General features: G+C 41.3%; 3 protein-coding genes across 5 annotated transcripts; 2 read left to right on the top strand and 1 right to left on the bottom strand.

Moving 5' to 3' along the window:
- Window positions 1–1,666: 1,666 nt before the first annotated feature.
- On the bottom strand, window positions 1,667–6,803 carry josd2 (Josephin domain containing 2). Of its 3 annotated transcripts, none has more exons than XM_087779007.1 (5): window positions 6,230–6,803; window positions 6,027–6,155; window positions 3,905–4,030; window positions 2,521–2,715; window positions 1,667–2,454 (listed from the first exon to the last, which is right to left on the bottom strand). In XM_087779007.1, the coding sequence occupies exons 2-5, from the start codon at window positions 6,146–6,148 to the stop codon at window positions 2,340–2,342; spliced, it is 558 nt and encodes a 185-aa protein (XP_087635133.1). In that variant the 5' UTR covers window positions 6,149–6,155; window positions 6,230–6,803; the 3' UTR covers window positions 1,667–2,339. The 3 variants fall into 3 exon arrangements, with proteins under 3 accessions (XP_087635133.1, XP_087635135.1, XP_087635132.1); XM_087779009.1 differs by having other exon boundaries at window positions 6,217–6,803; XM_087779006.1 differs by having other exon boundaries at window positions 6,336–6,802.
- A 1,627-nt stretch (window positions 6,804–8,430) lies between these two features.
- ube2s (ubiquitin-conjugating enzyme E2S) lies at window positions 8,431–11,384 on the top strand. The gene is made up of 4 exons (XM_087812657.1): window positions 8,431–8,612; window positions 9,461–9,608; window positions 9,732–9,922; window positions 9,985–11,384. The coding sequence occupies exons 1-4, from the start codon at window positions 8,610–8,612 to the stop codon at window positions 10,348–10,350; spliced, it is 708 nt and encodes a 235-aa protein (XP_087668783.1). The 5' UTR covers window positions 8,431–8,609; the 3' UTR covers window positions 10,351–11,384.
- Window positions 11,385–14,207: 2,823 nt separating this feature from the next.
- Window positions 14,208–23,919, top strand: shisa7a (shisa family member 7a). The gene is made up of 6 exons (XM_087778995.1): window positions 14,208–14,922; window positions 17,433–19,236; window positions 19,603–19,757; window positions 19,831–19,896; window positions 20,097–20,282; window positions 20,613–23,919. Exons 2-6 carry the CDS (start codon window positions 18,506–18,508, stop codon window positions 21,638–21,640), a joined length of 2,166 nt encoding a protein of 721 aa, XP_087635121.1. The 5' UTR covers window positions 14,208–14,922; window positions 17,433–18,505; the 3' UTR covers window positions 21,641–23,919.

Raw genomic sequence — 23,919 nt, forward strand, 5'->3', positions numbered from 1 at the left:
CCGCTCGTATCTTTGTGACCCCAAGACTTTGACTCAGGGTTCGCTTCGAAGAGCTACTTCAACGACTTGACGTTTTTGTATTTTTCTGACTATAAGGCAACACTTCAATACTTTGGATTTTCCTCAAACAATGGACAGTACTTCTCATTATCTTGAACAGTTTACGTATTAAATCTGGTTTTACTAGTTGACTTGGAACCAATTGAATGTGATACAAGGCGCTCAAACCCACCAGAAGGCTAGTACTCTGTGAGGCTCAGTAGTATTGCATTGCAACACTCCATAGTATCGGTCTGTATTATCAGCTTTGTTGTATTACTCTACAAGGCTCTGTGGTGTTAATCTGCAAGGCTCTGTAGTATTTCTCCGTGAGGCTCAGTAGTATTATCCACAAGCCTCCCTAATATTTCTCCTCAAGCTCCGTAGTATTTCTCTGTGAGGCTCTGTAGTATTACTTGCAAGGCTCCCTATTATTTCTCTGTGACGCTCGATAGTATTACTCTCAAGGCTCCGTAGTATTTCTCTTCGAGGCTCCATAGTATTACTCTCAAAGCTCCCGAATATTTCTTTGAGGCTCTGTAGTATTTCTTCACAAGGCTCCATAGTATTTCTCTGTGATGCTCTGTAGTAATTCTTTGCAAGCCTACCTAGTATTTCTACCAAGGATCTGTAGTATTTCTTAACAAGGCTCCGTAGTATTACTTTGCAAGGCTCCGTAGTATTACTCGCAAGACTCCTTAGTATTTCTCTGTGAGGCTCTGTAGTATTTCTTCGCAAGGCTTCCTAGTATTTCTTGCAAGGCTCCATAGTATTTCTTCGCAAGGCTCCCTAGTATTTCTACCAACGCTCCTTACATACTCGCAAGGCTCCATAGTATTTCTCTGTGAGGCTCTGTAGTATTTCTTTGCAAGCCTACCTAGTATTTCTTGCAAGGCTCCATAGTATTTCTCTGTGAGGCTCTGTAGTATTTCTTTGCAAGCCTACCTAGTATTTCTTCGCAAGGCTCTGTAGTATTACTACGAGTTTGTGATCCAACCCTGGTAAAATGTTAACGCAGGTTGACACAGTGTCAACTAGTGGTCCAACTTAAACACGGGTTAATTACTTGAAATACTCGCTAGATTGTCTTTTAGAGTCAAATATCATCACCTATATGGCTGTTCTCACAAACGTTTTAACTTATTTTTCTAGAATCTCTGACTCTATCAACAGAAGCTTTAAAATAAAATTAATAAATAAAGCATTCTGGGAAAATTCACACCAACTACCTTCATTTGATGATGTAATACATCAAATTTAATTATATTTTATAGATGGTTTTCTTCTTAACGGTCAACATAATAAGATTTCCGTCATATATTTGTACATGTAGTCCTTAGTAACGATTTATTTTAATTATATATATATATATATATATATATAAGAGGCAATGTTTTATTTTTAGTACATGTGTTACAATGTTATAAATCAATGTTGTATAATATCCCGGAACTAATATTTTATTATTTATTTTAGACAAAAGTTAAATTAAAACCATTTTAAAAACTTGTTTTAATTAAAATATTAAATATATATATAAACAAAAGTAAGGAAATTAAGAAATAATTTATCTGCCCTTTTTCTGTACCTGTAAAGTCCAAGTAGAAAATGAAGGCAAACACTTGAAACAAGTTGAAAGTTTAATATAAATAAAGGTCAGTATTATTAACCATGAGTCCAGTATCAGTCACTATTGCTCCAGGTTTGTAGATATGCATAGATCCATAGACACGACATCATAAACAGTCACGGGAAACAGTCGTCTTGCATGAGTTATTGATTTTCTCCGACCACATACACCGACACACACACACACGAAACATGTGAACACACAACCTGTTTCAGTCGACAGTATGCGAAGTGTCACCGTGACAAATCCAACATGCAGTGACTCTAGAACAACCTCGACGCACGAACACAAACGAATCTAATCTCTGCAGTGCATAGAACATCCAGTCCAAGACTTGTTGTGATTATTTAGAAAAACTGCTACAGACGCAAAACCACGGCTCTGGTTTTTTCACCACGGCATCCCAAAAACTATCTAGTAAAGATTACTCATTTTTTCGCATCAACGAAAACATCTCGTCCGAACAAAGGTCCAACAGATAAAAATCAAGTCAAAAAAACTGAGGTTCAACCAGTAACTCAACGGTGCTTCCCCGCGACTAAAGTAAAGGGTGCGACGACCGTGTCTGCTGCTCTTTGGCATCTCTTGACCATGGTTTCCCTGAAAAAGGCTCCTCTGGAAAATGAGGCGTTTGTTTTGAGTCTCACAGAGCGAGTCTGCGCTTTTCGAGTCATTCCTTCTGGTTGTTGTCGGGGTTCAGCCACGAGCCGTCCTCCTCCACCTCCCGCCGCACCACCAGCAGCATCTCCGCCACGTCCTGAGCCAGCTGCTCGCTGAGGAACGAGCTGAGGGAGGACCAGAGCGAGGGGTTTAGAGGTCGGGTCTCAGGGGGTCACCGTTCTTCTTCTTACCGCAGCTCCGCCTCTCCTCCGATGCAGAGCGGACTCTTCAGCTTGGAGTCCAGGTTGTAGTACTGACCGCTGACCTGCCGGACCGCCAGCCAGTGCCGCCGCCGCAGGGGCAGCGACAAGAACCCGAGGGAGACGCAGGACGGGACGTTGAGGATGAAACCCTGCACTTTGGACACACAGAGACTCTGGACGGCCCTGGAACACAAACCTCCGTTTAAACCATCAATGGATTCATTTAAAAAAATATATTATACAACACTTAATTCTAAAGGAGAAGTGAACATCACATCAGCTTTAAAAGCTTCTGGAGTCCTCTGTATCCTCTCGTCCTCAGTCATCGCCAGGATATAGCAGTTTCATTGTTCCTTTAGCTGTGGAGGACGTAATGACTGCTGCTAACTAGCGGCCTGGTGTCGTGGCAACACATAAATGAACTGATAATTGTACATTTAAAAAATGTAATTATTTTATTTTGGACATAATTTATTAAAATATGAATTATAAAAGAAATATGTTAAAAATAAACAATATTGTTATATTTTCAGATTAGGACAGAACTTATAAATAGAAATGTATATATATATATTTATTTATTTAAGTAAAGTTACTACATATTGCTTTTAAGAAAAAAGTGGGAAAACGAGAAAATAACTCTAGAAATTAAATATATAGAAACTTTATACTTTTTTCTTTTTACCAAAGATCCTTTTTTAAATAGATATTTTATTGACAAGAATATGGAAAACATACATTGGAGATATTTTCTTTTTTTTTGTTCTATTCCATGAAATAAAATAAAGTTTAATAAAGTGGGAATTCATGGGGAAAAAAGACAATAAAAATGATAGAAACATGTTAAATAACAATTTGGATTCCACTGTCACGACTGTCCTCAACTCCAAGATAAATAAATACAATTGTACTTTTTATAACACGTTTTAAATGTATAAGTTCTCTCTGAATCTGAAAATATTTTCCTTAAAAATATTGTTTTATTTTAATCATAGTCATTTTATGAATTATATTTCTTTTAATTATGTCCAAAATAAAATTATTCAATTTTTAAATTTACAATTATCAGTTCATTTATGTGTTGCCATGACACTTCCAGGCCGCTAGATGGCAGCAGTCATTACGTCCTCCGCAGCCAAAGGAACCATAAAACTCTGCTATATCCTGGCGTTGACTGAGGACGAGAGGATACAGTAGACTCCAGCAGCTTTTAAAGCTGATGTTTGGACATATTTTGGTTTCAAAACAAATGAAAACAGTTACGACTTTGTCAAGAGTCATGTGGTCTGGAAATCCTGCAACACCAGAGTGTATCAAGTACTCGACAATACTATAATATATATTAATTTACTTCAACATTAACGTCACTCACCGGCGTTTGTCCCACCACACGGCCACCAGGTCGCGACTCTGCAGCGCCGCCATGATGACGTTGACGTCATAGTTCCCCGTTCCTAGCATGGAGCGATGAGGGTTCACCACACACTGAGGAGCCAAACTGTTGACAACGAAAAACATCTTCAGTTCAGATGGTTTGGACTCGTGGACCAGGAATGTCAAGAATGAAGATGATGACCAGCGAGTGGACGCGGTCAATGGAGACATTGTTTCCTCACAGATCGTCGATGGGAAATGTCAACAAAATAGGAACAAGTTCAACGGTTGACGCAGTCACAAGTTCACCTTTTAATACGACGTGTCCGAAGGATTTCTACGCACTTGAAAACTATCTCACTGCCTCGTATAACCTCACACTAACTCTGCTGATCACCTCGCTTTATTCACCATGAAGAACCTTTGAGGACATCAGTTCCTCCAGTACAACGGTCGTGTTCACAGCCAGAGCACAGAAGAAGGTTTCATGAGTTAGCATCACCTTTTCTTAGAGAGACCAGAAGTAAATATAGTCCGTAATAAATCTCCTATTTTCCTCTTTTCAGGGGCCCTTAGGTCTGGTTTTATAAATCGTGTATTAGTTTTTAGTTTGTACTTTATCTTCTATTTATGGTGAATCCAATTTAACATTCTTATCAATCTTACATTTCCACACTAACCCACCATTTGTCATAATACAAAAGATTATTTTAAAGAATAATTATCTTATTTTTTAAATTTTTGTTTAATCATTATTTATATATAATTGACACCAAAGAGGTTATTCTGAAGATTTAAATACAGTATTTAAGATATTTGTGTTACACGACAGATATTCTATTGTATTTTCTTAAATATCTAAATATTTAAACAGAACTATTACAGACAGTAATAAGTGTCGCACAAAATTGTGTCTTGAAATGCTTTAGATTAAGTAAACTACTTTTATATGCAAGTATAAATATAAATAAATAGACATTGTTTATAAACACAACTGTTCTCCAAGAGGATAGGTCATATTTTAAAAAACACTAAAACAGACATTTTTAAAGTGCGGCCCGGGGGCCAAACTTGGCCCTTTAGCAGATTTAATGTGACCCGCAGTCTTCGTTATATATCAAGAGACTGTAAAATATTTTAAATCCTACAAATATATATATTTTACTGTAACACAAGCTTTTTTAATGACAATACTATAGGGAAAAACCACAAATTTAACCAATCAGAGGTAATGCCAACTCCTAAACAATTCTCTGCCTGGTCAAAGATTGCATTTATTTATTTGTATTACTATTAACGCTTTTATTTAAAGGTTCTGTTCTTGGTTACACTCTTGACATTTGGCCCTTGGATGTTTTCACATAATCAAATGTGGCCCTTCTCAAAAAATAGTTTGAAAACCTTTGCTATAACCTTTAAAATTTTGCGACAAATCCACTACACATAGTAAGTAAGTAAGTAAGTCATTTTTATTTGTATAGCGCTTTTCCAAACCAGGGTCACAAAGCGCTTAAACAATCAAAACAATATTCAATAAAGTATATACTTTAAAGGGCAAGATAACACTGAGAACACAACAGGAGTTCCAGAAAACCAAGGAAAAGCCTGTAGTTTACCCATTCAACAGTCTTCCTTTATTTTTCTTAATGATAAAAAACTCAAGTACTTTGTGCGTAAATCACGGTTCGCACTTAACTTTACAAAACGCCATTTAGAAGAAGGAAATCCACTTTTAGACTATCAAATTAAGAGCATCGTTTTCTTTCATTCCTTATAATCCTTTTATTATCATGGTCAGACTTGGTTACATAAATTCACGTTTTATATTCATTTGAGCTATTATTTGTTATTGTGTGAAATGTTTATTAATTGTTTAAAACAACATTTAAATTAAAATGTTCACCCAGGTAATAGGTTTAGGTCATTTTAAACGTTCAAAAAATACAATATAATAACAATTACATGTAGATATATACAGACATCGATAGTACATTTAACATAACATTTCATATTCTTTCATTGTCGACTGTAAGAGATGTTTTTACGCTTTAAAACATCACTTTGATGTTTTATTCCCACACGTGTCTCTTGAGGTCACAACAGAGTCCAGACTCACTCACCGCTTGCAGATGTCGTCGGCGGTCTCCTTGGTGAAGACCCGCTCCTGGAGCACGTTGTTCAGGGCATGGATCGCGCACAGCTCCAGCCGCTGCTTCTCGTGGAAAACTCCCGCGTCAGTCATCGTGAGGCTGCGAGCACGAAACCGGAGTCAAAAGAGACTAAGAGAGAGAAGTAGCATCCGAGGCTAACCAGCGAAGCTAACCCACGCTACTGCCCGCTTGTCAAGTGTTTCAGCGGCGGTTCCCCGGTCCGGGTGTGTTGTTGCCTCCAGCCCAGTGACAACAGAACAAAACCCACAGTGGACTGACCTGCTGATGAAGCTGTTTTTAGGAGAAAAAAAAAGATGCTGGAGTCTGACAGCCACATCCAGAACCGGAAGCTGCTCGTTGTTTTTGTTATTGTTGTCACGCCCATTCACGGATCACTGGGTCCCTGGGATACACCCGGATATTTATCCAGTCCCGCGGTGTCTTGAGGAAAACTCGGTTTTTATTGACGTTTAGGGATGTTTTAAATAAACGAGCTAAAGTGGACTTTGATTTATCCACGAGGAAGAAAAATAGAATAAATGAGGATGCTGTGTTGAAGCGCCCCCACGTGTTCAGACCGAGTTACTACATCCGCTATCTTATCCCCAAAATTACTTTTGCTTGTTTCAGTTTCAGTTTATGTGAAAGGTGTGGTTCCATTAAAAAATGGCTGCACCAGATTAAGAACAATTCTACTGTCCGTCTTCAGTCCTCAACAAAGATGCAGACGGTTTACATGATGCATCATATATAAATAAATAAAAAACACAATAATATACAACAACACGGTATAATCTAATAATGTCATCTGATCATCTGACAAATTCATATTACTGACTTGTGGCTATTATTGTGGATTTGATTTAAAAACATTGTGTAAACCATTGTTATATGGGCTTAGAATAGTGTAAGTAAGTAAGTAAGTAATATATATTTATATAGCGCTTTTCGAGACCAGGGTCACAAAGCGCTTTAACAATCAAAACAATACTCAAAACAGTACATACTTCAAGTGTCATCTTCAATTGACATCGAAAAAAAAAGTATTATTGGCTGAATAGATTATTATTGGCATTTAAAATTGAAATATCGGTTGAAATATTGTAATAGACAATACAATTGACATGGTGAGAAATGTGCCAGCCTAAGGAGAAAATACATCAAATTAATATATTTAAGGTACAGCCTCATGTTTTTATAGAGAGATAATGTTTTTTTTTTCAGCCAAAATAGTCTTTTTGTAATAAAATAGAAAAAACACACTAAGTCAAAAGTAAAAGTTTAAGAAATATATTTAGTTTAATTTTTGCTTTCTGGTTGCAAACTTTTCTATGTGAACTTTGTATTTCTGTTCGAACATTGTTTTTAGCCAAGATTTTCATTGTTAATTCAAAGATTTTTTTTCCAGTCATTGTTTTTTAAATGCAAAATTAAGACACTTTTTTAAGCCCATGTTATTCTCTGCAGTTCGAATAAACTTCATATTTTGGTAACTATTTAAAAAAAAAAAAAGGTTGTTTGGATTTCTTCACTTTCGCAGTTCTCATTCAGTTCTCGCAGCATCCAGATAAAATAATGGATTGCCTGCAGCATATAAAAGTACATGTAAAGGAATTTTCTCTGAATTTGATATAGATCAGATTTGGGCAAAGTGCGGCCCTGGGACCATATGCAATCCTTGAGTGTATTTATGTGGCCTACGTGAGGTGATTAAAATGTATAAATGATTCTGATGTCTAACACATTTTATTATTTAACTTATCCAAGTCATTGTTTGGGGACTTTTCCCCTCTTTTATTTCTCTTCTTTTTCCTTTGTTGGGGTAAATAATGTTTAAATAAAGTGTTTTTAGGTTCATATCTCTAAATTAAATGTATCTAGAATTAAATATTACTCAATAAAATAACAACTTTTGCTTATTTTTGCTTTATTTGATGACTTCATCGGATAATTAAACTTTGCATTGGATTTTTTTGTTATGCTAACAAAATAAAAATAAAACATATTTTAATTTTTTTTCTAAGGATCTCTAAATAAATTCATATATAATATGTAATTAAATTACAGCTAGCTTTTTTAAACAGGAAACAAGACTTATTAAATCTCGCTGCTGTAATATTGTATTCAATTGCCATTAAAACTTTTCGTTTAGAAAAAACACAGTATTTCTTATCTTATAGTTATCGATCTTACACGTATTACAACGTTCTGAGTTTTTCAAACTAGCCAATGGTTGACGAGAACGTCACACGCACTGCTCGGTGTTTGGCTACTTTTGACGTGGCCTTTGAGGTCCTCCCAGAGCCCTGCTCTGATTGGCTCAGTTTGTGTTACGCGTCGAGCAAACTCCTCTCTCATTGGTCGGCGTCGATAGGTTAAACGGAGAGTCGTATTTTTGTTCCTGTGTCACCAAAGAAAAGAAGAAAAGAATAGTACAACAAGCCCAACGGACACGACCGTCTCCACCGATATCACCCCCACATTGTCACGGAACACTTTCCTCGTACCTGACGTGAACAAACCAGCGACGTCTTACCAGCGTCGTTGTTGAAAATGGTAAGTTGATTAGCTTATCCTGATGCTAACGGCTAGTTGTTGCTAGCTTGAGCCGATATTCGAGCGTCGAGTTTAGTTTGTCAATAATGTTTTTCCTGCGTCTTAACAGTCGCGTTTTTCCAAATGTCGCAGGTTTGCTGTGTCACTCGTGCAACATGTCACTATTTGACGGAGCAAAACCGCTTTTAACGACGTTATAACTCGAGCAAAGCTACCGATGCTAACGTTGATGAAACACCGACTTTCAATAAACGACTTGAAACTTGATTTTTATGTGTGTGTCAATTATCCTTCAGTCACATTTCTCGACTGTTTCTTTACAGAACATGTACAACTTTTTTTTGTTGGTGTTAATTTTGAGAAACACGATCGTGATGCATTTCACCTTGTACATCCAGATTTCTATTCTTAAAATCCTATTTTCAGAAACAACTATTCGTACTTAACTAATAAACATCATTTATTCTAGTATGTGTAAATAATGACCTTATTTTGACATGTTTCAAGAAGATTGGTTTGAAACCAGCCTCGATCTTAACCTACAGATGAGGAAAAAGCATTGTTTTATCTCGAAACTTGTTTACAAATCTGTCTAAAGTGTCAACACTTGCATAAATGAGTTGTTATTGTTTGCTTCTAGTTCACAATCACAGCGCTTGATCTCTGTCATTAGATGCTCGACCTGTCCAGCAGCTCGTGTTTCAGATTCTTTTTCTTCAAAAATGCTTTTAACAATTTTTGGTTGATCTCTCTGGTTTTCTTTGTGAACTGACTCGACTGTCTACGTTGTTGTGATTATTGCTGTCGAACAAATTTCAAGATAATGAGTGTTTTGATCCTGCTTTCAGAACTCCAATGTGGAGAATTTGCCGCCTCATGTTCTTCGCCTGGTCTTCAAAGAAGTGTCAGCGTTAGCAGCCGACCCCCCCGAGGGAATCAAGATATATCCCAGTGAGGAAGACATCACTGAGCTGCAGACGGCCATCGAAGGACCAGGTTTGTCCAAGACCCATCTTTTTCTTTAAATAGAAAACTTTGTGATCCGTGTTTTCATCAGCCTGATCTTCTGAGCCTCCAGCATGACATGGCATCTGATTTGAATTCTTAATGCTTCAACAGAGGGAACTCCGTTCGCTGGTGGCATTTTCCGAATGCGTCTTGTCCTGGGGAAGGACTTCCCTGCTGTTCCACCGAAGGGTTATTTCCTGACCAAGATTTTTCACCCGAACGTCGGGCACAAAGGAGAGATCTGTGTCAATGTGCTGAAGAGGGACTGGAAAGCTGAGCTCGGCCTCAGACACGTCTTGCTCGTAAGAAACAGAAAATCAAGTTTATTATCTAACTGAGTTAATAATGATCTTGACGTCCACAGACGATCAAGTGTCTTCTCATCCACCCGAACCCGGAGTCGGCGCTAAACGAGGAGGCCGGCCGTCTCCTCCTGGAGGACTATGCCGAGTACGAGTCCCGGGCCCGGTTGCTCACGGAGATCCACGCCATGTCCGGCCCGGGCGGGACCTCGGGCTCGGCCCAGGACCTGAACGACGGGCCCCAGCCAAAGAAGCACGCCGGCGACCCCATGAAGCGAGCGGGACCCAGCGCCGCCGCCGTCCCGGCCGCCCTGGGCAACGGAGCCAGCGGCGCCAGCACCACCAGCAGCAGCAATAACAGTAGTAGCAGCAGTAGCGTAGCGGGGAAGAAGAAAGCGGATAAAAAGCGTGCGTTGCGGCGACTTTAATACGTCGCGAAGCCATCTGTGTGTGTGAGTGAGCGCGTGTGTGTAATATAAATATTCAAAAGTGTGCTGATGTTTTTTGCCCCCCTTCCTCCTTTTTAACGCCACCACAGACTCTCCAGTTTATACCCGAGTCACCAGTTCGTCGTCACCGCTCTGTTCCCTATGATTTGTGACGACGATGATCGGTGGAAGGATGTAAAAAATCATCGTGTGAAATGTTCTCCCTTCAGGCCTTTTTTTTTTTTTTTTCTTTCTTCTAAATGGGCGACGCTCGAAGCGAATTTCTCAGTGAGCTCATGGCATAATCAGACGCGCCCACTTCTCTGCTTCATGCTGCTGTGACGGTACCGTGTACCGCTCAGACGGCGGCTTGTGCTGTTACAAAAGAAACAAAACCGATTTCAATCTGCTTCAAGGAGTCGTGTCGGGTCTGGAACCAATGATTTAGGAAAACAGTTTGGTCAATATTTCCCTTAATTTTTTTTTTTAGTTTTTTTTTTTCTATTTTTCTATTTCACTGTCCAGTATTTCCAAAAGCTGTTTTTATCATGGGATGTCTGTGCGAACACGAAGACAAACGCATGTCAGGGATGCAGCTCGACTGCAAGAGTTTTTATCAGATCCGATTTTTGTTTGTATGAAATATACAATTGTTCGACTCCAAAGCCACTTCCACGGCTGTCTCTCTAACTCTCTAACACCCCCCCGCCCCCCCCCACCACCACCAACACCCACCCTCCAAGTACCAGCCAAGACGTCGGTGTGAAGACTTCCACGTGTGATTAGAAATGTCCTCCCCAACCGTCGCACTCGCGAGCGCTTCCTCAGCAGGTTTTCTCTGTCGAATGCATGCGGAGCGTACATTTCCCAGGGAAACACACTCAAACTCCGGCACATCCGAGGCGGTGAAAAGTTGTCGCTGAAACGTTGGCCTGTGAAAACTGCTGGGCAGATGTTTTTTTCTTGTGTCCATTTTAAATTATTTAAATTAATAAAACATTGAAATACGAGAAGTGAAACAAGGAAAAAACAAAGGTGTTGCTTCATTTTTTTTTGTGTGTTCTATGCTTCCGTATAGGGGCCACATGAGGCCCTTAATTGTACTCGGGTGGCCCTCCTGAAAATAAATTATAAACATAAATTGATAGTTTATTGATTTGACAGAGAGAAATTAACAGCATCCAAAGAATCTCTAAACAATTTCTCCTACCTCCTGAGGGATCAATAAAGTTTTACCTAGAAAGTAGCAGGAAAAATACACATTCATTTCCAATAAGATGAATATAAAATACAATATCATGTGCAAATATAAGAATAAAATGACAAAATAAGAGTGTTATGTATTTATAGGAGAAATATGTATCAAAGCAAAGTGTTTAAAATGTTTAATTCTAAATATAAATTGTCAAACTTGTTTATTTAATTTACAATTAAGGTGTATTTAATTTACATTTGTTTAACCATAAACATTTAAGGTATATTTCATGTTTCTATATGATCAATTATTCCACCAGGTATTTACTATGAAGAAACTATACTTTATAAAGATAATCCTAATATAAAATATATTAAAACTGATCAAAAGCCTAATAATTATTAGCTTATTTTTAATTTCAACATATATTTTTATTCACTCAAACTCAAAATCATCATTTTACTTTTTACCATGTGACGTTCTTAAATGTTTTGCTCACCTTTTCTCTAATTATTAAAAATTAAATTACGTCTCAAGAACTGAACCTGATGATAAAAACACAAATGGACTTATAAAGCAACACAGTGTAACACCGCACGAGGATTCTCTCATCCTTTAATTCACAGAATTCAAAGGTGTCGCCCACAGTCTTACTGGACCCCAGCCAGATTCAGTACAACACACACAACCACACACACACACACACACACACACACACAGCAGCAGACTTCTGGGACGAATACTACTTTTGCTGATAATCACACTTCAGCTGCTTCCTTGTTATTGTTTCACTTAGAAAAGTCGTCTATTGTCGGGTCTGTGGTGAACAGAAAATAATTTCCAGACTCATTCCAGGAAAGTATGAAACAGTTGTGTTCACACTTGCTGTCGAATAGACCCTGGAAGTGTCTGAATTGTTATTCAGGCAAAAATGATTTGGTTCGTGCTCATCCTGGCTGGTTTGGAATGTGTCAGTCATCTTGGGACTCGTTTTTGTTTCTGTCACTTCATCGGTTTTCTGACTTCACTTACAAATTACCGTTTTTGGGATGATTTTATTTCTATCTATATTTCTATCTTAAATGAATATTTATTTTCCTTGACTTATTGTTTCAGGAAATCTCTGTATTTTTACATTCAGTTCATTGTATATATATTTCCAGGGCCTTCTATCTAATCTAAATATAACGACGATAATTTACTGGCATTTTGCATTTTTCAGGTGGATACAAATCTTATATTTTGGTGAGCTTGTGAGTGGACACCCTGGAAAGCTGAGTGGTTACGGGTAAACCTCTTGACAAAATCTTGAGTCATGTGTCACTTTTTTCACCTTCATTTGAGGGAATATGTTTTTGTAAACTTCTAATCTAACGTAGAGCTTTCGAGGTATCCTCCTGCAGCACAACAAAGATGGTGCCATCAACCTGTGAATACTTTCTGTTGGTGGATGTCTCCATCAATTTCCTGAGCTTTATAGCAAGTAAACAACAAAGCATTTGTTCCAATCTCAACACAAATCTTCCTGCACCCATATAGTCAGAAGGTATTTTAATTGATATATTCAGATAGTTTTAAATATAGTATAACATATATCAATTTAATTCCAAGTCAGGTAACTTCCAACTTATTTTTTTAAATCTAGTAAACCTGGTGGAAGATCAGGACACCCTGGAAAGGTGAGCTGTTGTAACCTAGTATTTTATTAAATGCTAATCGTAGAGGGTTTGACTATACAATGAAGAAAGTCTCCTGCTCCAGCAGCACAACAAAGATGGCGGAAACTAGGAGTGTGTATTGCCAATAATCCCGCGATACGAAACCTATCAAGATACAGGGGCAATGATGAGATATGTTGTGATACTGTAGAACAAGGATATATGTGTAGTATTGTCGAGTACTTGACTCTGGTGTTGCAGAATCCACAGACCGCATGACTTTTGACGAAGTCTTTGCTTCCTTTATTTGTTTTGAAACCAAAATATGTCCAAACATCAGCTTTTAAAAAGCGGCTGGAGTAGAGTGTATCCTCTCGTCCTCAGTCATCGCTGGGATATCGCAGGATTTTACAGTTCCCTTAACGTAATGACTTCTGCCATCTAGTGGCCAGAAGTTTAGTTGCAAAACAAAAATGAACACCTTAATATTTGCATGTTAATAGTACATTTAATTGAAATATTAACCATAAAAGCACTATAATAAAGCTAAAATATAATACAGTGCTGTTGAGTATCGTATCAGTGTAGCACTATTCTTTCACATCCTAAACCCTGAGGTGTAAACATTTTGACGTCGAGAACGTATTGTCTGGTGCAATTCCGGTGCACGTCTAGCGCACTCCTGTGGAGGCGCAGATTCTAAACAGACTCTCTCTTTTTTCCCTTTTCTTTTCAAACTCCTGCATCCACTCCTCGGTCCTCGGCCGTGGCTCCTAATGACAGACTGCTTCCTCCCACTCACCTGTATAGAAATAGCCGACTGGCATGCCAGGTAACGTTCGAAAGGGCCCGGAGCTCTGGGGGAACCATCTCATCTCATACATGCTGCTCCCTCTAACCTGGACTCAAAGACCTGAATATAAAAATGTCCCCTGAACAGAAGTGGTCATTGTGATCGTGGAATCTAATTGACAGCTTCATTCAGCACGAGCTTTTCGCACCAATCCTCTTCTTCCCCGTTTCTCATGGCTTTCATAATTGCCACCAACATAATGACACAGTTGCTGTGGCAACCGTGTCTCACTGTGTCTTTTGCTTCCCCCCACTCCTTTTTTTTTTTTCTCTTTCTCTTTCACACATATACACTTGCAGCCTCGGAGGGTCTCACACTGAATCTACCTGGACTTGTTTCCACGCAGGTAGATTGAGTTTTAATCCAGGATTTAACTTGATTTTTTTTATTTTTTTTAAGAATCTTTAGGTTTTGATTTTCTGGGCTGATCCTTCAGGACTCAGGGTAAGGGGTGGGGTGGAGAGAGAGAGATTTGAGTGGAAATAAACGTGAATCCCAGCAGTTGTAAAGGCCTGATGCCCGTCAGCGTCGAGCGTCTGATGGACCAATCACAGCGCTCCATCACCGGCGGACCTCCGTGAGGCCAGTCGCAGTTAGGCGGTGTAACCTATCGCTCTTGGAAGGAAAAAAAAACATGACGGGAACAAGCTTCGGTCCGTGTCAGACGCGGAAAAGTTAACGTTTTTATTTATTTTTGTTGCTGTTGTTGTTGTGCGCCTTCTGGTCAGTCGGATCGCGGGGCTGCGGGCGCGCGGCGAGCGCAACTTTGACGCGCATGCGGCAGAAGATTGGAAATGGAATTATCCACATGGAGACAACAACTGCGGCTGTTTGCGCGGAAACAACTACCTTGTGATCGAGCTCAGGTAAGACACGACACCGATCGTTGAGTTTATCACCTTTTTTTTTTCCACGCGCCTTTTTTCTTACTGTCTGTCATCTGCGCCACAGATTTTTTTTTTAAAAAAACACACAAAAATAAAAAAACAACTGCACGATCAGGGTGGACATTTTCACCCCCCCCCCTCTTTCATCAACATCTGTGCGAGACATTTATCCGGCGTGCATACACCCACACGCACTTCTAATACATGTCATGACCGTTCATTCTAACTCACAACTTATGATCGCATTTGCAAGTTACTGCGCATCGAGTCAGAGTTTTTCCAAGAGGAAAAAAAGACAAAAAAGAGAAGCCATTTTGTGTCAATCTCCACAAACACCTGTTGGAATTGTTGCACGCTCCAGCTTTTTTTTTGTCCTGCAGAAAATCTTGCTTTCTTTTGATCGCTGCATCACGTTTTCATTCTGGCTTTTAACCCCCCGAGTCGCATGAATGTGTGGTGTGTGTCCCCCCCTTTTTTTTCCTTCCCCCCTTTTTTTGACACCCCTCTGCTGCAGAGAACGACTTTCATAGATTATGGAAGTTATGTCAATCATATTCCCCTTCTTTTCACTCAAGGTTGCACTGTACGCAGATGACACGGTGCTGTCGCCTTGATGGACAGATGTGATGGAGGGACTTTTTTTTTTTTTCTTTCTCATTTTCGATTCTGCCTTTTCTCCTTCACTCAGACAGAGCTGCAGTGCTATTCTGAGAGAGTTAGCTGCCTCAACCCACGCACAGAATCTGAGAAAGAGGGAGAAAGGGGAGGGAGGTAGCAGCAAAGGGAATAAAAGAAAGAGGTGCACGAATGCCCACCGTGGTCTCTCAAACCACCATTTGAAAAAAAAAGAAGAAAAAAAGATGTTATATATTCATTCTTGAGCAGCTCCATTGATTACTCCTCTGCATGTGTGTGTGTGTGTGTGTGTGTGTGGTGTTCTATGTTGTAAGTGCTGGGAGAAATGTACTTGTGTGCCACCCACACACACCGCCCTCCCACTCACGGTCGTCTCTGCATCCATACCTCTGGCTCTTCTCGCTCGCCACTATCTGGCTGGTTTTCCTTCTGCATCCCTGCCTTCCCTCACCGTCGTCTTCCTCGTCTTTCGGGCCGTGGCAGGAACGCAGACACACTGACACACTCTCACAAAGTTCAATTTTTTTTTCTCAAAAAAAAAAGGAAATAAAAAAGGTGATAATATTGCTCTCCATCCGTCACGTCGGGGGATATTTTGGCATTTGAAGACATCACGAATCGTCAAAAACACAGAGATTGTTGTCAAAAAACACATCCCTCCATGTGACAATTTTTCCGGAACGTCGTGTTCTTCTGGCCCACCCGGCAATTTGACTCCTGATTACGGATATAATTTCCCCGTCCTTCAGTTTGCTTGAATATGTTTTTGAAAACCGACTTCTTTCATACCTGTACTAAACCAATTTACATTTTAAAATGAATAAAATATGTCCCTAATTGTTCATCATACATGTATTTATAATTAAAGTGTAGCTATTTACTTATTATTTTGGTTTTTCTTACACATTTAAAAAGGGTTGTTTTTCTAGACAGATTTTTAGCTCCTACAGGAGACAGAACAGGTCAGTGTCAAGGGTCAGCCGACCGGTTCGTCTCTATTATGGGATGTATCCGGCCTTTTTTTTGGATGCGATGCTGCAGAAGGTTTGGGGGATTTAAATCCACCGATTCTTTCATTCATCTATCTCTTGCATCTATGAAATATTTTAGATCCTAGAGTTCATTTAAACACTTCTTTCCTTCTGATGGATCTTTATTTGTATCGTTTGAGTCACCGTGACTCGTAAACAATGTTTGGATGAGCAGATAAAACAACACAAGATAAGAAACGGATCCAGAAGTGCGTATATCTTCATAGTCAAAACATGTCAAAAAACACAATCACAATGATTTTGATTCAAGTTAAATCAAGAATATATAAAATGATTATTCATTAATTTCCAAAATGGAATCAATGTTCACCAAACGACAAATACAATAAAGATGCAGACATCCCAAGAGACCTGGAGTAGAGCTACTCATCTAAGATCCGAGCAAAATGAGTCGACGCAACGGTTTGTTTAAACCTCAGATCAGAGTCTGTTTACTATAAAGTATTAAGTTTTGATAATTGCATATTAAAGAGAACAACATATCTTCAGAGCTCAGTCATGGGAAAGGGGTCCTCTGCACCAAAAGAAAGTTCTGGTTATGGGTCAAACCCAGATCATGAGACGAGAGCCTCAAAGAAAAAAAGGAATTTGTATTTCTGGAACTGAACTGCAATACACAAGACGACCACTAGTCGCCCATCTAGTCTCGTAGAGATGTGTTTCAGTTCAGAAAAAAAGTTGATGCTGATGATGAACACATGAACTTTCTTTTTCCTTCTATTATCTGCAATTGTTGCCATCTTCTAGTTCACCACTAGATGTCGATGTATTTTTTTTTACAACTCTTGCTTGTATTTGCAGTGAACACCTGCCCGACCAGCATCCTCGATTGACACCCGAGAGCCATTTTGAGACGTCTTTTTCCCCCTCAACTCTCCGAGGGTTCAAGGAGAACGCCCCCCCCCACCCCAACCCCAGAAACAACTGCAGCAGCTTTCAGCGTCCCTCCTCCCCATCCGTGCCCACATTCCCTGCCACAGATAGGGACATTTTGATAATTCTATGTAATTATAAGTTTCCGTGGGAGACGGCGCTGCCTCCGACTATTATTGCTTACATCTCCGACACAATCGCGGCTCGCATTTACATATTTCTCAACAAAAGTGAGATTCTTTGAACCTCCACTGACAAATCAGGGATCGTTTCACTTGGCAACACATGTCACGCGGTGGATGTGTATTTTAGCTCAGCTGTAATTTTCCACACAAGCTGGTTACTCCTGGTTTTTTTTGACGAACAAGCAAGCTTGTCATCGTCCCCCGCCGTAACCAGAGTAGCGGACAACATCCTGGTACTAATGCACGTAAATCCAACCTTAGGAAAGATGGCGCTGTATCGGTAGAGGTGACGAGTGGCGCGGTGGCTTCATTAGTAACCGTGAAAATAATATCGAATGTACTGACTCTGGATTCGAACCTGGCCACACTGAAGTGCCATGACTGGGATGTGGAGTTCTGCCGAGGCATGTGCCGACGTAAGCTCTTGAAAAAAGGACACCGTTAAAAGCTGTGGAAGCCTGCAGAGCGCGACATTAGTGACTAAAAGCATGACGATTGTCGTTTTCAAGGAACATTTACACAGCTGTGGCCTCTTCAGCCTCTCAGACTATTAAAGAGCCTTCAGAGGGCAAAAGATGAAGTCGTTACACGGCCAGACTTCCCGCCTACAGGTGAATTAACGACATTTTCATACCATTAGCGACTTCGGTTTTGACCTTTAGTGCAATTTTACAAAACAGGCTTAAAATTCTGCGAGTCCTCAATAAGAAATTGGGGTCACATGATACCTGAAGCTTTGATTTTAGTAGGTTAGACTGCAGTTCCAGCCTTGTAGCTGACTCAACCATAGAAAATAGCTCTCTTAGTCATGTAAAAATGACGCCCACAATCAATCTCCGACTCCTCACTGTCTCACTGCTCTCCATCCTCTCTGTCCCACTGACCACCAGTGATGAGGTATCAGAGGCGCCCCCCCCTCCTCAGCAGACTGACCCCTCAGGGAGGTTGATTACAGCAACGCCCTCCGGCCCTTCACTTCTGCTTCTCGCTCTGCAGTCCCATCAACGTCCGGCAGCTCTCCGAGGCAAACAAAATTCTGATACTGCCGATGGAGTTTTAGAAACGCCACCGAGGCCACTGCCCCAAGTCATGTTTTCAAAGAACGTCACGTCGGAGGCCTTGGCACCCCCCCTGGGGGCAGCACAGGTTGCCCCACGTCTGATGGATGTGTGGGTGGATGTGTGTCGGGGCTACTATGACGTCATGGGCCAATTGGACAGCGCCTTTAACTGCTCCAAGGATTCGTTCATCTTCTGTTGCGGCACCTGCCACTACCGCTTCTGCTGTCCGGAGAGAAGTCGGCAACTCGACCAGGACAGCTGCCGGAACTACGACTCACCTGACTGGGCCAAACCTCCCACAGACTCCATCATGCTCCCGGACGACATGGAAAACCCAGACGTTGACCCCCTCAGGCAGCAGAGCCACAACACCGGCCTTGTCATCGGAGGGGTGGTGGTCTTCATGGTGGCAGTAGCGGTTGGCATCAAGGTGGTCTTCAACAAAGTACAGCAGGAGGCCAACCAGAGAGACCTCAACATGCCCCGGTGAGTTTTTTTTAACTCAATTACCATTTTATTGGTTAAAACATTCTAGCAAATTACATTGTCCAAGGTGTTAATTGTAAGTTGGAATCTAGATCGTCTGGATTATGGTATTATGTTTCTTTTCTGTTTTGTGGTTTGAGGGAGGTAGAAACCCTGGAAAGGGGGTTAGAAAGTACAATCCAGATGAGTCCTGACTCCACTTCCTTTCTGATATAGTGGGACATTTTAGAAGTGCATGAGAGTCAGAAGTGCAACACCAACTGGACTATCAGGACTGGGATAGCACACAATACATTTACAAAATATTGCTGTGATGGAAGCAGAAGCCTTTTGGAGACTAACCGCTTCATTTGTTGGGTCCATTAGCGCTCTCGTCGACATGCTGCGACACCAGTCCAGACCGGTCCAACAGGACGAGAGAAATAACAGCGTGGCCCTGACTGTGGGAGACGGGCAGGGAACTTTAGGGAGGCCGCCGAAAAATCTATACGCCCCGGGATTGCCAAGCAAGGACAATAGACGTAAGAAAAAGGCTTTTCGCTGTGATTTATTTGGGGAATGAATGGTCGCTCAACGTGATGCCTTTCGTTACAGTGGGAAATCTGCAGCACAACTTCATCCACCCACAAGGCTCCAGCCCAAAACACACAGCAACCATCGGTAAGAACGTCTCCGTCATCCACTTCATTCAGACAAAACAAAAGCACACTGATTCTTCCAAACAAGCGTGATGAGGATGATGATGATGTGTTGAAAGCAAGTCTAAAAACTGTCCGGCGAAAATGAGACGACAGCGCGTTATATCCAGAGGAGCGAATCTCATTTAACACATGTCGTTATGTCCCTGTGCTCTCTGAAAGAACGCACCCCCAGGATGAACAATGCTCAGCTGGCAGCCGGGGGCACGCTGCTCTCCAGTAAACACAACAACACCAAATCCCAGCCGTCCTTCCACCATTCTCTGCACAACCTGGCTCAGCTGCCCCCGTCCTACGAGAGCGCCACCAAGCCGGAGCTCAACAGATACTCGTCACTCAAACGCCTGGGTAGGTCTCGACTGTCGGAGGTCACTGCATGTTGTTGGTATCCCTTAAAAAAACAATTCCTTAATCATTGTTACCATATTAATCCTAGGTTTAATGAGCGTGGTTCATGTGCTCACTTTAATTACTCCTGTTACAGCTCAGGCAATTGATCTGTAATGAAGTTATTCTCCTGATTACCTTAATTGACAGAGAAACAAATGAAATGAGCTGTTTTTATTGTGACGCAGCCTCACGTCTCTTGTTTTGAAAGAGATTACCTGCTCGGCAGCTAATTAATACAAACACGCTCTGACGGCTGAAGCCTCTGTTATATATATTTTTGTATTCCAGAAAAAGGTCTTGATGAATACTCGTCTGGCTACTGCACCACTAAACGGCGACCTCACACGGCACAGCCGGCGCTTCAGTCCTCCCAGCACCACCTCCACTGGGGTGGAGACTACACTCTCAATGGCAGGGGGACCCTACCTAGACATGCAGCCCGTCCTTGGATCCCACCGCCACCCTCTGGGATGCCTGCCTCGCCCACCCCAAATCCTTACCCACTGGATCCCCCAGAGCCGCTGTACAACGCCAACTATGATACCCTGTCCAAGCCCAGGAAGGTCAAGTCCTCAGACCAACTTCTCAACATGGGCGACGTTCCTGGAAACACCGGTACTCTGTCTCGCATGTCCAAGAATCAGCAGCACCAGTACTACAAAGCCATGGCCGCCTCCAACAAAACCTCCAACACACAGACTCTTACTCGCAAGCCCCAGGACCGCCAGGACCGCCAGGAACGCCAGGACCGCCAGGAACGCCAGGATCGCCAGGATCGTCAGGACCGTCAGGATCGCCAGGATCGTCAGGATCGCCAGGACCGCCAGGATCGTCAGGACCGCCAGGAGCGGCAAGACCGGATGCTTATGTCTCCAGACCATTTGGAGGAGAGGGTGGGCGGAATGGGGGTGGTGGATCCATACGCTCACACTGGAGGTGGTGTTCCTACTCTTCCACGACAGCAGAAGGCCCAGTCTCAGCAGAACGTCTGTGCTACCCCGTCCCTGGATCGACACCACATGATCAAGATGAACTCTCACCCTACATCCGGGCGGGAGCAGGAAAGGAACCCCGGCATGACAGGCCATATCAGCGGAGGAATGGGCTGGGCGGGGGAGATGCCTCCTGCCGGCGTTGTTATGGGAACAGGAACACTGGGAGGCCACAGTGCCAGGAGGATGGCCTTCGCCGCAAAGAGGCAGAATACCATTGAGCAGCTACACTTCATCCCAGGAGGGGGCGGAGGGGGTTCAGCAGGAAGCAGCGGAGGGAGTCAGGGTATCAGGACGGGGAGTAAAAATGAGGTGACAGTGTGAGGTTAGTGCCTAATGTAGAGTTCAGGATTAGATCTGTTTTTAACTATTAGAGCTAAAACTACAAGAACTAAATTCAAAGCATTAAAGCAGCGTATCAGTGTCTTGGCGTCACCTTGTAGTCACATAGCTTAAATATAAATAGTTACACATTTAAATATGGAAATATTATAGCCTGCATCAGCCATATTTTCTAACTGAACCTGCCATATACAGCGGTGCCGTTAGACAGGACGAACTGGACTGTCTGAGAAGATTCATTATTTGTTTTTATATGTTTGTCAAGATGTACTCAGGAGCCATATTAGATAGGAAACAGAGAGTGACATCCCAGAGTTTCATTGGATCTTAAATGGACCAACTGCTTGCTCTGCACATTAAAGGGAATTTAATGGATATACATGAAACTGAGCACCTGCTGATGTGGAACTGGCCTCATCCATATTTGGATCTGAAGACCTGGACTCCAGTCGGACATACTAGGCGGGTCTCCACTCCTTTTCAAAAACTGCGGACACGGCCTCAGTGCTGATCTGATGCCTGATGCCTAGTTAATCCACGTGACCTTAGATCGTCGTATCGCTGACGGCACGAGCCACTCCCCATTTTCTGAATCAGGACTCAATGCAAAAAGAAAAAATGAAGTGGGCTACCAAATAATCTAGAGCCATTGTTGAGACCTTGACAGAACGGTAGATGGGTCAAGTCGGTAAAGGGCAATTACAGAAGACAAAGAAGGTTGCACTTACTGTCCTACAAAGCCATTTTTAAGGAGATACAAAGAAAACACCACAGAGGAAGCTGGTCCGACAATCAACAAATTAGACCACCTTTGTTTACGGCCAGGATAGAGGGAGAGGTAGGAAGCCCTTTCTACCTGACTCAAAGACTTTCGCTGTATCATAATGCACAAACGAAAAAATAATCATCAATAACCACGCTTCTCAATACTAAGGGCTATCCTATCTTATACTGTAGTGTGTGATACCTGTGGTCCATATAGAAATGCTATCTTTCTCTTGATTTCGTGTTGATATTGTCGTATTGAGTATTAAAGTGTACAAATTAAAAGCACACAGACACAAACTTTGCACAACCCCCCTTCCCTCTTCCCTCCCGACCCCCCTGACGCGGTCTAATGTATCTCCAGGTTTACATTCGAGGAAGTTTTAATTTTTCAGGAAGAGAATCGCACAGAGAGATTTCCGTTCATTCGCGAGATGGCAGTTTGAGACAAATTTTATTTTTTATTTGGACTCTATACACAGTGCTAAATGTAGTTGTTATGAATATTATGACGTGTTATGATTAAGAATTATTATAACTGTTATGGTTATTATTCCGAATTATATTATGGTGTGATGTTCCTTTACTTGGTGGACTATAAGTGTTTCTTGTTATTTTGATAACTAGTACTTTTATTAGTAGTTCTTTCTCTCTCTCTCTCATACATCTGGTTCATGAATTCAAAGAACATTCCAAATCTTGATGCATGCGAGAATCCATTTACTCTCCTCCAGATGTTCGTACTGTGCCTAGTCATCAGCCTTAGATCGATCTCAAATGATGCCACTCTAGACATCAGCAGCCTTCTTAATATCGTTGTTCAGGAGATGGATCTGTTTGGGTCACGCCGAACCCGTGACGCCATAATTACTTGTTTGTACAATTGTTTGTCGCAGCCAGTGGGCGAGGGACCTTAAGAAAGCTTTCGAGTGCAGTATGTTTTTTTTTTTCTTCAGGGAAATAGTCGGGACGACGTTGAGTAGATTTTATAATAGAGCCACAAGAGAGGTCTGTAGCAAAGTCTGTAAAATCTCATAAGCCATATCCTTCATTGAAGTCACACTTTTTAAGATGGTTAATCTAATTTGTGCAAGTATTGTATTTTGTATAGCTCGTACAATCAGAATATTTTCGGTGATTGCCTCCCCTTTTATTTCGAGCATTCCGATGTGTTAGTATTTATTGACGTGTACAGTGCCATTACATTTTGTTGTCCCTCTTCTGTCAAAGTTTTCACACGTGAACGAAGACGAGCGGGGAATGTTACGAGGGAAATGAATGAATAAGGTGCGTCGCGCCTTTATGAATTCACCACGTCGATGCCGAGAGGAATTAACAGGTGGAGTTTAACGGACGGGGGCATTTGGTTCGGGCAAGATGGATCTATTTTCATGCTTATATATTTGAAAGCGACTCTTTTGTTATGATTCAAGAAAAATGGATCTCCTTGGATACGGCAACAAAAAGAATTTGTATAATAAAGTTGGTGGGAAGCA

This window comes from Callionymus lyra, chromosome 17, assembly GCF_982586985.1.
Source record: "Callionymus lyra chromosome 17, fCalLyr1.hap1.1, whole genome shotgun sequence".
NCBI classification, from domain to species: domain Eukaryota; kingdom Metazoa; phylum Chordata; class Actinopteri; order Syngnathiformes; family Callionymidae; genus Callionymus; species Callionymus lyra.

Coding starts and splice junctions, on each gene's coding strand:
- shisa7a (XM_087778995.1), top strand. CDS start 18,506: ATGACGCCCACAATCAATCTCCGACTCCTCACTGTCTCACTGCTCTCC. Junction 19,237..19,602: donor AGAGACCTCAACATGCCCCG/GTGAGTTTTTTT, acceptor TGGGTCCATTAG/CGCTCTCGTCGACATGCTGC. Junction 19,897..20,096: donor AAAACACACAGCAACCATCG/GTAAGAACGTCT, acceptor GCTCTCTGAAAG/AACGCACCCCCAGGATGAAC.
- ube2s (XM_087812657.1), top strand. Junction 9,609..9,731: donor GACGGCCATCGAAGGACCAG/GTTTGTCCAAGA, acceptor ATGCTTCAACAG/AGGGAACTCCGTTCGCTGGT. Junction 9,923..9,984: donor GCCTCAGACACGTCTTGCTC/GTAAGAAACAGA, acceptor TGACGTCCACAG/ACGATCAAGTGTCTTCTCAT.
- josd2 (XM_087779007.1), bottom strand. CDS start 6,148: ATGACTGACGCGGGAGTTTTCCACGAGAAGCAGCGGCTGGAGCTGTGC. Junction 4,031..6,026: donor GCCGACGACATCTGCAAGCG/GTGAGTGAGTCT, acceptor CGTTGTCAACAG/TTTGGCTCCTCAGTGTGTGG. Junction 2,455..2,520: donor GGAGGAGAGGCGGAGCTGCG/GTAAGAAGAAGA, acceptor GTCCTCCCTCAG/CTCGTTCCTCAGCGAGCAGC.